At 39.2% G+C, this 15,592-nt stretch overlaps 1 protein-coding gene across 1 annotated transcript in view; it reads right to left on the bottom strand.

Annotated features, from left to right (window-relative positions):
- The window catches only part of LOC124616577 (insulin-like peptide receptor), a 418,803-nt gene that overhangs the window by 58,774 nt on the left and 344,437 nt on the right, over nucleotides 1–15,592 (bottom strand). The window contains exon 11 of the mRNA XM_047144897.1: nucleotides 12,510–12,679. Coding sequence (XP_047000853.1) covers nucleotides 12,510–12,679 — 170 coding nt within the window. The remainder of the gene's footprint in view (nucleotides 1–12,509; nucleotides 12,680–15,592) is intronic.

Raw genomic sequence — 15,592 nt, 5'->3', positions numbered from 1 at the left:
CAGGAAAACGAAAATTAGAGGAAAGCAAAACAGACTTTGCAGTAATTCCAGGTGGGATGACGTCAATTTGCAACCACTTGACATCTGTTTGAATAAACCGTTTAAGGACAAGCTTAAACGCATGTACACAGACTGGCCTTCGAAAAGCGACAGACAACTGACACCAACATGACGTGTACAACGCGCAAGTTTGTCACAAGTGTGCCAATGGATTTATGATGCATCGAAGTGTGTTCCAAATCAGACTGTGCAGCAAGCATTTAAAAAATGTTAGATATCCAATGCACTAGATGGTATGGGGGATGATGCTCTGTATGAAGAAATGAGCAACAAAGAATCGAATGACAGTGATTCAGAATCATGACTGAGATTTTAAACATTTCGTATAAGATGTATTACAAACCTAATAAAACTTTGTTTTAAATTTCACACCTCCACAGCATGCTAGTCCATCTCCATGCCATTCCTAATCCCAACCCCTCTCTGTTTTAATTTCTAAGTTATTTTCATTCTTATTTTATAAGTGTTGCTGCTCTACATTGCACAGGATAAAAAAGTGTGGAGAGCTGCATCAAACCAGTCTACGGACTGAAGACAACACACACTGCATTTGAAGTCATCACTAAAAATCTACTACGAAAATCCAACTGGCAAGACTGTTTGAGATGCATGTAAATATGGCCAACTCTACGATCTGAATTTTTTCCTACTTGTGCTAATAGGAACTTTTATGAACCGTGAATCACATGCAGTATTCTCTTCACCATAAGAATAATATGAATGTAAACATTATGCCATATATTCTTTCATGTTTGCTGCTATCTCATTTAAATCCTGTCTGCCTAATAAACTATGAAACTAGCATGAGACAACAGCAAACACGGAAGAATATACATATCATGTCATGTTTATATTCGTATTATTCTTATGCTGAACACTGATACAGTCAGAATGAAGCAAGGCAACTGACTAGATTTTTAAATCTAAGATGACTATAATTTCTGTGCAGAATGTAATGTACTAAAGAGGCGTCTGCAAAGATTTCAAATGGAGAAAAATTTTCGCTAAACTCTCGTTCAAAACATATTCTATCATATGCAGTCTATTATTTGGTTCTCGTTGATCATTATCAAAGAAAGCAGCAGTGTAAGTAACAACAAATAGCAGTCTCTTGCCATTGTTTCGCTAAGGAGACAATTCCTCTCTTTTTTTTTTTAATTGTTAAGCAGCTTTAGTGCGCACAAAAGCAAGTCATGCCGCGAGCGGCAACAGGTCATAAACACTCATTATCAAAATGCGATAAACAATGCATGACACAGTGCAATAATGCATTTTCAGCTTAGAGTGACAAACACCTATAACAAAGAGAACGGCACTTATCAGATCAAAGCAAAATAAGCAATCGATTCAAATCAGATGAAGCACATGGAAAAGGAAGGGTAGGCCTACCTGTATAAATGCGGACGGAGCGCCTGACGCATAGCAATGGCTACCCGGTAAAGCTTAACTGCTAAGCTTACGACTCGAACCAAACTACTGTAGCTGTATCTTCATCCATATGACCTAAATTGTGTCTCATGTTACTATGGACCAACTTTATTTTGATTTGGAGGTGTGGTCTATAACTTTTGTCCCCCCTTGAATTTTGAGTCTCAAATTTCAGGTGCGGCTTAGATTCGGGAAAAATTTTTTTCCTTGATTTCGAGTATCATTTTCCAGGTGCAGCTTAGATTCGGGTGCGGCTTAGATTCATGTAAAAATGGTAAATTGCAGACTGGCACAATTAAAATTTGATTAACTATTACCATGCCCTGAAATGAGAGACATCCTACCAGAGATTTTTCCCATCCCTCCTACAGTGGTGTTCTGTTGCCCACCCAACCTCCACAGCATGCTAGTCCATCTCCATGCCATTCCTAATCCCAACCCCTCTCTGTTAAGGATCATGCCCCTATACCCTGTACAAGAGCCAGGTGCAAAACCTGCCCAATCCACCCCCCCTCCCCCCCCCCCCTCCCCACCTTCCCCCCAGCATTTCCTATCCCAGTCATCATTAAGGGTTGGGTCGCTCGTGACAGCAGCCATGTCATTTACCAGCTCTGCTACAATCATATCATTGCACAGCTTTTTATATTGGTGTGACTACCAATCAGCTGTTACCAGGGAATGGCCACAGCCAAACTGTGAACATAACACGCCTGATTTCAATTGCTGTTTCACTACCCAAGCCATCTGGATCCTTCCATACACCACCAGCTTTTCTAAACTGCGTGGATGGGCGTTATCCTTACAACACATTCTCCACTCCCGTAATTATTCCAGTCTCAATCTATGGTAACATACTGTCCCTATATCCCCCACCCAACAATTTCCTCCCACTCTGTCCTATCATCTCTCCCCATTCTCATTTCCCACCCTTTTACTTGCAGCCTTCTGCCAATGCATCCATCTGTCTTTCCCTGCTCCTTTTCTTTTTTGCTTCTTTATGCCCAACATCCCTTTCCCACAACCTCCTGCACCTGTCAGCATTCTAGTTCCTGCACATTCCACCTGACAGCATTTGTCTCTCTCCCCACACGTACACTACTATCTCTTCCCCTTTCCTGTCCCCCTCCAGATTGCTGCTTGCATCCCATGTGATAGTTATGTTCTGGCCCGAGATGCTGGAGTTAGTGGTTGTATGTGCATGAAATGTGCTTTTGTGTGTGTGTGTGTGTGTGTGTGTGTGTGTGTGTGTGTGTGTGTCTTTACTGATGAAGGCTGTGGCTGAAAGCTCTATATCAGCGCCTTTTTATTGTGCCTGCCTGCAACTTAATGTGTCTCCTTTATGGTAAGTAGCAATCTCTTCCTACACTGTTGATATCATTCAAACTTTACTTACACCTGCCCAAATCACTATGGTTCAAATGGCTCTGAGCACTATGCGACTTAACTTCTGAGGTCATCAGTCGCCTAGAAATTAGAACTAATTAAACCTAACTAACCTAAGGACATCACACACATCCATGCCCGAGGCAGGATTCGAGCTTGCGACCGTAGCGGTCGCTCGGTTCCAGACTGTAGCGCCTAGAACCGCACGGCCACTCCGGCCGGCCCTAATCACTAATTGGCAAACAGTAAAGGCAGTCAAAGTTCACAAACTAACTGAACAATATGCAACAGTTGATCTGAAATACCAGCTGAAGTAGTTTGTACACAGTCTCTGCATGCTATGCCTCTGCCACTACATCCCAGATTAAGTAATAAGGCTGGTTTCTTAACTGATGCAGCAGTTCACAATGGCCACATTACAAGAGCAAAGAGAAAAAGTATTAACTTGACAGAGAGATAGCATTGAAATAAATGGTAGTTTGTTTTTGTCACAAAATGTTGCCCAGTGCTTATCCCAATGGTGCAAGTCTCCGCCTGCCAACTGAAACTCAGTATTCCTACATTTCAGAACAATAAACGCTTCCTTCAGGAATGAAATACGAATTAGTTGTATGAAGTTCCAAATGAAGTAATTCATTAGTCCGACGTCATACTATGAGGAACCTACCCTGTACGACGTCGTAGATACTGCAACAATGGCTGAGGGCATCGAGAGTGTGCAATATAGCACTATGTGATGTGGAATTAGATATGTATGTAACAGATGAAGAAAGATTAACACTGAGAATGTTCTGGGCAAGAAATGTGCTGCATTTTATTGACGATGACTGAAGATTGTGAAATCAATTCTTTGACAATGCCCGTAGAATGTTAAAAAAGAGCAACAGAGTCTGTGTGCTGATTTGTTACTGTGGCTCAGGTGTGTATCATCACACTAGGAATGAGACAGCAGTTGCATGTGGTGACAAAGTCAGTGGACCTACACCAAAAACTGTGACCTTGATTTCATCCACCACAAAACTAAGATAATGGGTGTCAAAGCACATCTTCTTAAGACATACCATGGGTGACAAAAAAAGGACATCTGAGATACTACACAGTTCTTCTGGACCATCTGAATGAAAGAGAAGAAATAATGGTCAGGTGGCAAAATTCTTTAGACTGCCAACAGACACACATAAAAGTACAAGAAGCTATTGTAGCTTTAGGTACTATTAGTTCTTTTCTTGGGGAAGGAGAGTTTCTTATACTTTCATTTGTGACTACTGGATCTATTAGATTAGTGCATAACTTTGTACAATTTTTGTTTTCCTTATTGGTATTCCGATTGATAAGAGCTTATTTATTAATTGTCATTTTTCACTTGTAGCTCGCTGTTGCTATTTGAGTTTACATACTGTCCTTTCATCATTTGGGAGCAGTGCGTGGAGCTCTGGATGCTAGAAAATGACGTCCAAATGCAGAAATCTGAACATTTCTGGCATAGTCTTCTGTTTGAGTTCGAGAGAGGGGTGACAGTAGCAGAGGCAGCCAGGAACACCTGCGTCGTGTATGGGGATAATGCCCTTGGACAGGGCACAGCAAGAAAATGGTTTTCTCATTTTAAGGAGGATTGTTTTGGCATTAGTGACTCTTGACATTCAGGAAGACTTTCAGAGTTTGATAAGAGCATTTAAATGCATTAATCCACAATGAGCCACGTCAGTGTACTCAAGGACTGGCAAATGTGATGCACTGTGATGAGCTGTGATCATTTCACCATCATGAAATTCTGCATGCAGTGGGGATAGTTCAAATATTGGGTGTACGGGTACTGCATGCTCCAAGTAAAAACACAAAAATATGGGCCATATGTGCATCTCTGCTTGCTCATCATCAATTGGTTCACAAACAAAACCAGCTACTCCTATCAGTATCATTACTGGTGATGAGAAATGCTGTCTTTATGCTAACGTAAGGAAAAGAATGGAATGGTTGTGCCCAAACAAAGTAGCAGCCCCCCATACAAAGACCTGCGTGCATCCACAAACGATAATGCTGTGCATCTGGTGGAACAGCAACAACATACTACAAATTGCTTCCCCGAGGGGTAATCATCACTGCTGACATTTATTCTCAACAACTGAGATGTCTTGCAGACACAATCCAAGAACAACAACCAGGAAGACTTTGTGACAGTTATGCTACTCCACGATAACACCACCTGCATCCCGCTAGACTGACAAAAAACCCTATACAGGAGTTGAGTCATGAAGTCATTCCACACCTACCTTATTCATCTGATCTTGCACCCCCAGATTTTCAATTTTTCCACTCTCTACCAAACAAACTTCAAGGAATTTCCTTTCTGGGCAAAAATGCGCTCCAGACATAGCTAGACAATTTCTTCACATCAAAACCACACGATTCTATGTTGCAGAATCGAAAATTTACCCCAGTATTGGCAGATTGAAGAATATATTGGCAGTGAAGGAGAATATATTACTGATGAACACAGTCTATGTAACATGTATCTGTTGTATTTATTAAAACTCATGGGAAAATGCTACAAACTTATGCACCAACCCCATATTTTAAAATAGGTGAAGTACAGACACAAAACTCCAAATGAACACAACCAGCTTCAAAGCTGAAAACAATAATACTATGGTTCAGTTATATGCAGACTTACACTGCCCCATTTTTTGCAAATCCAAAGTTATGCGATTCATCTGTTTGAGCACTGCACAGTTCTGCCCCCACTATATCCACACAGTGTTCAGCTAATGACAGGTTCAGAGGAACTTTGTGCAGAATCACTCTATCCACAGAGCTGGCTCGAGTATATATTCTAACTATGTCACCCAAACGAAGCAGAATTGATTCATTTGCATCAGGCAAGAGAAGAAAATCATTATCTTTTGGTGTAAACTTAATATTATCAAAGGCTTCAAGGCAAAAATTAAAATTTGTGAACTGGAAAAGAAGTTTAATATACCAGAATCAACAATCAAAAAAATTATAAAAGGTAATGTGAAAATCCTTGAAGATTGAAAATGTTTCACATCTTTGAATTCAAGTATCATTTGTAAACATCATGGTATTATCGGTAAGCTAGAAACAACGTTAAAGTTATCATAAGATAATCAAGTAAGAGTAAAAATTAATTCTGTTGCTCAGAACATGATGAGCTCTCAAGCTAAGCTAATGTTTGAGAAACTGAAAAAAGAAGCTGGGGAGTTGACCAAAGATGAAATGTTTAAAGCTAGTAATGGGCAGTTTAGCCAATTCAAAAGTAGTTATAATTGGCATAGCACTGCAGAAAGTGGAGAGACACCAAGTGCTGATAAACAGACTACATCACTCTATCCAGAGAAACTCAAGACACTAATACAAGTTGGCTATAACAGCCAAACCATATTCAATGCAGATGAAACTGCTCTATTCTGGAAGTAGATACCTAAAAGGACTTTTATCATGCGCAAACAGAAAAGCTTTCCAGGTTTTAAATCATCAAAGGTCGAATGACAGGAATGGCTGGCGAGAATGCAACTGAGGACTGTAAATTAAAAACTCAGAAATCCAAGTGCTTTAAAAATATGCTTATATCTGGTTTATTGTGATTTGGAAGCCAAATTCTGAAGCTTGGATGACAGCTTCCTTTTATTATGACTGGTTGTCATAATTTCATACCTGAAGTCAAACGTCATTGCCAATGAAAACAAATTCCATTTAAACAGATGCTTTTAATCAACAACACACTAGGTAATTCTCCTACTAATCTAATTAATTTTGACCCATGTGTGAAAGTTGCATTCTTGCCACCAAATACAACCAGCTTGCATCAGCCAATGGACCAGAGAGCCAATGAAACATTTAAAGCTTACTACACAAGATGATTGTATGTGCATCTACGTGAAGCTACAAGACAAAACAGTGAGTTCTTTGTTAAAGACTTTTGGAAGCAATTCAATGTCTTAGATGCCTTGAGAATTACTGGACAATCTTGGAATGAAATTTTACAAAAAAAAAAAAAAAAAAAAATAAAAAAAAAAAAAAAAAAAAATTAAATGGTGCCTGGAAAAAACTGTGTCCATTTTTTGTCCATTGTAATCCAGGGGGAATCAACACCAGATCTCCATCAAATTGATAACATGATTTAAAAAGTGGTTGATCTTGCCAGGCTGTTAAATTTAAGATGTGGGTGGTGATGACATTCAAGAACCGCTGGATTCACACAATCTGAAGCTGACAATTGTTTTGCTTATAGAAACATGTGACCAAGAGAAAAACATTGAAAAACTTGATTCTTTATACCCAGTTCAATCAGAAGCTCAAATTAAGGTTGCAGACTTAACAGAAGGCCTCAGGGCCTCAGTTCAATTGAAAAAAGGGTTACAAATTTTGGAAAAAATAGACTCCAGTGAAATGCGCATTTCTGTTACAAAATACGAAATAAAAGATTATTATCGAGCTACAAGGAAATTTTCATTGAGAAGAAAAAAAAATTGACTCAAACAGATGACACTGTTAGATTTTATGAAATCTTCTACATCACAATTAAATTAAGTTTACACTGTTTCAGTGCATAACACTGTACCATAATGTACACAGAGGTGACAACTCATGGAATAGAGATATGCACATACACAAATGATGGCAGTATCACGTACACAAGATATAAAAGGGCAGTGCATTAGTGGAGCTGTCATTTGTACTGAGGTGATTAGTGTGAAAAGTCTGTAGACATAATTATGGTTGCACAAAAAGAATTAAGAGACTTTGAAGGTGGAATGGTAGTTGGAGTTAGGCACCTGGGACATTCCACTTTGGAAACTGCTAGTAAATTCAATATTCCAAGATCCTCAGTGCCAAAAGTGAGGCAAGAACACAAAATTTTAGGCATTACCACTTACCACAGACAACACAGTGGCCAATGGCCTTTTCTTAACAACTGGGAGCATCGGCATTTGCGTAGAGTGGTCAGCGCTAACAAACAAGCAACACTGTGTGATGCAACTGCAGAAATCAATGTTGGACATACAACAAACATATCCGCAAGGACAGTGCAGTGAAATTCGGCTTTACGGGCTGTGGCAGCAGACAACTGATGCGTGTGACTTTGCTAACATCATGACATTGCCTGCAGCATCTCTCCTGGGCTTGTGACCATATCGGTTTGACCCTAGATGACTGGAAAACTGTGGCCTGGTCAAATGAGTCCCAATTTCAGTTGTTAAGAGCAGATAGCAGGATTCAAGTGTGGGCTGGACCCCATGAAGCAATGGACCCAAGTTGTCAAATAGCCACTATGGAAGCTGGTGGTGGCTCCATATTGCTGAGAGCTGCATTTAAATGTAATGGATTGATCATTGTCTGCAAATGGTTATGTTTGGATACTTGGAGACCCTTACAGACATTCATGAACTTCATATTCCCAAACAACAATGGAATTTTTGTGGATGACAATGTGCAATGTCAACAAGCCACAACTGTTTGCGACTGGTACGAAAAGCTTCCTGGAGAATTCAAACGAATGATTTGGCCACCCAGATTGCCTGACATGAATTCCGATCAAACTGTTTGGGACATAACTGAGACGTCAGTTCGTGCACAAAATCCTGCAGCAGTAACACTCATGCAGTTATGGCCGACTATAGGGACAGCATGGCTCAATATTTCTGCACGGGACTTCCAGCGATTTGTTGTTGACTCCAAGCCACATTGAGATGCTGTACTACACTGTGCAAAAGGAGGTCCAACATGATATTAGGAGGTATCTCATGACTTCTGTCACCTCAGTGTAACTTGTTGAACTGTTGAACATTTTACTTAATATTTTGCTTATAAATTATATTTTTTTGGCTCTGGTCACAATTGAACATAATATGTATGTAATTATGCGCAAAACTGGTCAGTTGCTTGGTTGGTTGATTTGGGGGAGGGGACAAAACAGCAAGGTCATTAGTCTCATTGGATACAGAAAGGATGGGGAAGGAAGTCGGCCGTGACCTTTTCAAAGGAACCATCCCAGCGTATGCCTAAAGCGATTTAGGGAAATCATGGAAAACGTAAATCAGGATGGCCGGATGCGGGTTCGAACCATCTTCCTCCTGAATGTGAGTCCGGTGGGCTAACCACTGCCCCACTTACAAGAATTCAACTTACATGGTTATCACTAAGTCCCACCTATCACATAAGTGTCGTGTATTAGAGTACATCAGTGTCAAAAAAGATTGAAGGAAATGGATATACAACTACAAAACAGACAAAACGTAAATATCTTCAGAACATTCTTTCTGTAGACAGTGCTCTACATCTTTAAGACGGTGCTCTACATCTTTAAAGTTTTTGAAGAAAAGCATTGTGGAACCATCAAAAATTATATTTATTGCCAGACAACTAGTTTCTGTTGAGCCATAGATTAACAATGCAGTAGTTGTGGTCTTCGGTCTGAAGACTGGTTCAGTGCAGTTATTCGCACTAGTCTATCCTGCATATGTCTCTTTCGTCTCTACATAATTACTGCCACCTCCTTTTTGAACATATTCAATATATTCATGGTTCAGTCTCCCTCTGCAAACTCCACACACTATCCTACTCTCCATAGGTATAAACAACACAGTTTATAACAACTCGCGCTGGTGGGAATGGGGAGACCGGCAGAAAGAAAACATGCAGGTCTGCAGGTCAATGACAGCACAGATCACAGGGTGAATAAATAACCAACAGGAGTCCAAGCTGTACCCAATATGTCTAAACATATAGCACAACCCAGGGGCAAATCCAAATCTCAAAATGTGATCTGGCGTAATACTCAGGCTTTAGAGTCTACCAAGAAACTGACTCCAGTTGCCAGATAGCGGTACTACAGTACACAGTCTTCAGAGGGTGTTGCCACCTTACATACTTGTCATGGCAGCAGTGCCCCACACAGCCACGAGTCAAATCTTTCTTCTAGAGCCTGTGTATCTTTGACGTGTTCTCTCTATTGACACATTGACTAGGCAAGGATTTGAATCACCATTGGATACTAGACCCTCCATCACCAAGCTGATATCGTTGATGCCTAAGAATGTGTCCCATCAGCCAATCCCTTCTGTTAGTCAAGTTGTGTCATGAATTTACTTTTTCCCCCATTTGATTCAGTGCCTCCTCATTAGTTATTCATGCTACTCACCTAATCTTTAGCATCCTTTTGTAGTACAGCATTTCATAACCTCTACTCTCTTCTTGTCTGAACTGCTTATTCTCCATGTTCCACTTCTGTACAAGCTTACACTCCAGACAAATACATTCAGAAAAAGATTCCTAACACTAAATTTATATTAGTTGTTAACAACTTCCCAATTTTCATAAAAACATTTATTGTTATTGCCTGTGGGCATTTTATGTTCTCTCTCCTACAGCCACAGTCAGTTATTTTGCTGCACAGATAGCAAAATTCATCTACAACTATTTATCTCTGATTTGCTAAACTAAGCACCTCAGTATAACCTGATTTGATTCAACTACATTCCATTAACCTTGTTTTACTTTTATGATTGTTCATCTTATTGGCTCTTTCATCCACTCTTGTCAGCTGCTCTTCCACATCCTTTGCTGTCTCCCAGAGAATTACAATGTCATCAGCAAAGCTTGAAGTTTTTACTCCTTCTCCATGAACTTTAATTCTCTTCCAAATTTCCCCTTATTTATCTTTACTGCTTGCTCTTTGTCCAGATAGGATAACATCAGAGTAGCCTGCAACCCTGTCTCACACATTTCTCAACTACTGGCTCCCTTCCATGTCCTCTGACTCTTGGAAAAGGGAAAAATATTAGTGTTTAATCACTCATTGACAATGAGGTCATTAGAGATGGAGCACAAGCTCAGATTAAAGACGGATGGGGAAGGAAATCGGCCTTATTTTTTTGAAAGGAACCATCCTGGCATTTGCCTTAAGTGATTTAGGGAAATCACAAAAAATCTGTCAGCCAGGAATGTGAATTTGCCTTCCTCCAAGAAACAAGTCCAGTGTACTAGCCACTGCACTACCTTGCTCAGTCCTGGCTCTTAGAACTGCAGCCTAGTTTCTGTACAAGCTGTAAATAACCTTTTGTTTCCTATTTTCTGTCCCTGCTACCTTCATAATTTCAATGAGTTATGCCAAGTTATCATTATTATAAGCTTTCCCAAAAAGTCTACAAATGTTATAAACATAAGTCTGCCTTTCTTTAACTTATCTTCTAAATACACTGTAGAGTCAGTATTGCCTTGTGTCTTCCTGTATTTCTCTCAAATACAAACTGACCCTCCACTCGGTTATCATTTACCTTTTTTCCATTCTTCTGTAAATAATTATTGTTGGTATTTGGCAACCATGGCTTATTAAACTGATAGTTTGGTAATATTCACATCTGTCTTCTTTGGAATAGGAATTATTTTGTTATCTCACATCTCACCATCATTTCTTCCTCTTCCCTTTCTTCAATATTTCTTTTGAGTTCATTTCCCTTTCACTAGCCTTCAGTACATCCCTTCCACCTTTCAGTTCTCCCTTTTTTACTTAGAACTGGGTTGCCACCTGGGCTCCTGATATTCACACAGTTGCTGCTCTTTCCTCCAAAGGTCTCTTTAATTATTGTACAGACAGCTTACATCTTTCCCCTCGTCAAGCACACTTCTACGGCCTCACGCTTTTCCTACAGCCATTCCCACTTAGCTATTTCGCATTTTTGGTCAGTCTCACTTTTTTTAGATTTCCTTATTGCCTTCTGTCTGCTTCACTTGCTGCATTTTTACACTTTCTCCTGTTGTGAAATAAATTCAATATGTTCAGTGTTCTCCAAGGATCTACAAAGTCTTGCCTTTTTACCTATTTGATCCTAACACTATACTAGTTGGCATCAGATACCTAGTTGTCTTTCAGTCACAGCATCTGTACACATGCATCTGTCATCCTATACTTTTAAACAGCAGTCACTAAGAGCAAAAAGATGTTCTCAATCAAAAGGTTGCTTTGAAAATGACAGTGCTCTACTGGGCATGCTCCTACAATAGGTGATATGCTTTTGCCTTGCTTCAGCCCTTTAAATGACTTTTTTTAAACTATCCATCCCCAAGGAATGACCGAGTAGTACAGAAGGCTAGGATAGGACCACATACTTTTAAGTGTGTCTACCAGTAGTACTATATATGCACCCTTCTCAGCACCTGACCTTACAACTAACAAAATTTGTGCCTGGAAGGCACATTTAGTTGATTTTTTTTTTTAACTGAACAAATTACTTTGCAGGCAAATGTTTTGTAGACATTCACGAGCACCACTTCAAGCATGGGATCAACTCACTGTAGAAACTGTGGACAATAATGTGAAGTGAATTACAAGAAAAGGGACATTTTTCACCTAACAAGCTGCATTTCATAGTTAGTAAAAGGAGTCTGCTCCTTCACTCCATAATAAGTAAGTGAAGGGTTTCAACTGTTGCAATTACTTTGAGCCAGGAAATAATTATTCAAAATTTCAATGACAAATGTTATGTTCTATTCCGCCTAAATCATCAACTTTATCACTAGCAAGCACAGTATTTCAAGTTGAAATTGTTCCACTTGCTAGAACCTCATATTTAGACATCATCTCTTTTTTTACAATTAATAATTATTTGGTGGGAACTCACCATCTGGCAGTGTCACAAAGTACTGTATCTCACTCTGGGCCCCAGTTCGCTCTGTAGCAATCGTGTATGTTCTGACATAAAATGCATACTGCGTGAATGGCTTCAGGCGTGACAGCAAGTGATCTATTTCCTGACTGTCCTCATTTACCCAAACATCGACAACTCTCCATCTGTAACAAATTTAGTTATTAGAACAGGAAAATAAAGTCTACAATACAATTTAAAGCAATGTTTTATCAGCACCGAACACGATCAAAACTTGAACTGAACCAAAGTTTCAATTTCCTAAATGCATGCGTGTTTGTGTGTGTGTGTGTGTTTGTGTGTGTGTGTGAGAGAGAGAGAGAGAGAGAGAGAGAGAGAGAGAGAGAGAGAGAGAGACCAACTGTTAAAAAAACACACAAATTTAGACTTTCAAATCTAATTTAAATTATTGCATGATCAAGATTATTTCCCACCATATAATCAAGCTTTTCAACTATTTGATTTTGTACAAATTATGCAAAAATGAAGTTATTCATTATACAACAAAAAAGTGATACATAATTAAGCTGTGTTGAGTCCACAACAAAGCACAAATCCAAATGAAGTACAACTTTCCAAATGAAGTATGGCTTCAAATCTTCTCTGTCCATAATAGGATTCTCGTTGTTACTCAGTCACAGCAGATTTTACATCTTCTAGAACAAGCAGTTTTCTTTGCAGTTGAGACTATTTTTACTGGAACATCTTCAAACCTCCTGCCTTGAAGCCTTCACAAATGTGCTGCTTTGTTTTGACTGTCAAGCAGGAAATATTCTTCACGAGTGTCTCGGCAGGTAGCTCCAGAATTTTGTGAACATTAGCCTTCTTTGGTCCTGGGTTCTGCAGGTAGCACTTGCGTTCACCATTCCTACATCTAGTTAGTAGAAGTAATGTTTCTTATACCCCTAAATATATCTCCTCACTTGCAGATTTGAAGATAACAGCACAAGTATTGCTGCTTAGAAATGACTTGATCAAGTTGGGAAAGGCGGCCCATTTGTCCATTTAAATAGTTCTCCACATCCCAACACACTTCTAACAAAATCTTTTCACTTTGTGAAAATGTGATGATCCCATCATTATTTTCATTCTAATTTCAGTATATATTTTCAGCACTGAGCACATTTAATGAACCTTGATAAGAACTGTAACTCTCCTTGGAGGTTATGCTGAAGATTGTCCCTAAATTTCATCAATTTTGCCAGGAAAACACATTCCTTGAAGCCAGTTGAGTGTTTGTGAAAGAAATGGCCTGATATTCCTCAGTTTATTTTGATGTGTTTCTTAGCAGTCACTAAGAAAGAAGTACAGTTGAGACAACAAGCTTACTGTTATCAGTCACAGTTTACTTTTTATTTCCACTATGCATTTCACAAGCTTAAGTCTCCATCACCATTGATGTGAATTGGTACAACAAGTATGTACTGTGTTTTCAACTTTGGAGTAATCTGTGGTACTATCTCCAGTGATCACAGTCTCCTTTCTGTCATAATACATCACTCACAGTTTGTGAGCATCTTTGGAAGTTTATATTTATGAGATGCATAGTGGAAATAAAATCAATTGTGACTGAGAAGAGTAAACTTGTCACTTCAATTGATATCAGCAACAGTCCTGGTAAAGCCCAACCTAAAATGTTTACATTTACCAAAGAAGTACCAATACATGGAGATGGATATGAACTGTTTTAATAGCATTGATGCAGAAAAACTGGTGTCCCAATAATTTTTCTCTTCAATCATTACTTAAACGATTATTGGCTGTGGCGAGAGGTTGAAAAGTGCACATCTTCAGCACATCAACTGTTAAAAAATCATGGTCTACATCAGTGGGGGTTCTTGCATTGTAGAAATAATGTTTCATTCATTAACAAGAAGTATTATTGTACTACTTCTTTCCAGACATCATCTGACATTTTCTCTCAGTTTCACTATCATCAGTAAAATCAGTTCGCCTACTCCTGAATAATGTTTTTTCTCCTTAAACTCTTAAGAGCCTTCTTGAAAACTTCATTGCAAAGTCTCTATAGCTGCTAGCAAACATACATGGAATTTTGCATTTTGATCCACAGATGACACACATATGTGCACAACTACAGGACATGGCCCCTTTTTTACAACAATTTCTCTGCTGTGCAGAACTGAATCAGCAGGCTGTCAAGGGTCTAGTTTGCCCACAGAAAAAACGTTTTAACTTCTTTGAGCATTAATTTGTACAGCATGGGTCAGGGGCTGCAGGATGGATACCAGCCAACAGTATTACAGCCGTGTTTATGCACTGCTGTTGAGGGAGCAGAGGGATTTTCTGGCAACTGGTGCTGGACTCTTGTGGCGGGTTTCTGACTGGTCATTTTTTTAAAGCTCAGTAAGGGCTGCACAAGTAACTCACAGAGAAAAGATTTGTGGCGCTTTCTTTGGGAGTTTTCTGTAAAGGTCAGTATACTCCTCGATTGCAGGGCAATGCCAAACTCACTGCCTGCTGCGCTAAGGAAACGGCATAATTATTCATGAACAATATGACAACCAGATAAATTTAAATTAAGCAGTGTCTGCTGAAACTACAAGATCTCCATTGGCTCACAGCAGAGGTAAATCAAAGCATCCATGACAAATGGATGGACTTTAATACAGATAATTTTGACATTAGACTTGCAAATTTTCTTAAATAAGACTAAAAATAATGTATTATCATCACACTCAAGAGAAAGTTGTAAAAAATTAATAGTAATGACGTAGAATCGTGTGATGAGCTTTGGGGCAGTTGAAGGTACGGACTAGATGGGCAGAAAAAAAGATAAAAAAAAGTCTGCACAACAGTAAAATATGGCCCGGTGCACTTTTAGTGAACTGAAGAGAGTATTCAAAACAAGGTTTGCAGTGTGCCTGAAATAGAATGTTTACTATAAGTATTGACTTCCAGCAGTGAGGTGTGGATTCTGAATGTGAACGCATTCAAAGACTGAGAATTGCTGGTGGGAATTAGCAGCAGAGGCAGAAAGAGATACAAATGGGTTAAATAAACAAACTGAACCAGAAGACAGACTTAATCCTGACTATGAG

This window comes from Schistocerca americana, chromosome 5 (assembly GCF_021461395.2).
Source record: "Schistocerca americana isolate TAMUIC-IGC-003095 chromosome 5, iqSchAmer2.1, whole genome shotgun sequence".
Lineage (NCBI taxonomy): Eukaryota > Metazoa > Arthropoda > Insecta > Orthoptera > Acrididae > Schistocerca > Schistocerca americana.
The sequence above is the reverse complement of the archived record's forward strand: the minus strand, read 5'-3'. Positions and strand labels throughout refer to the sequence as shown.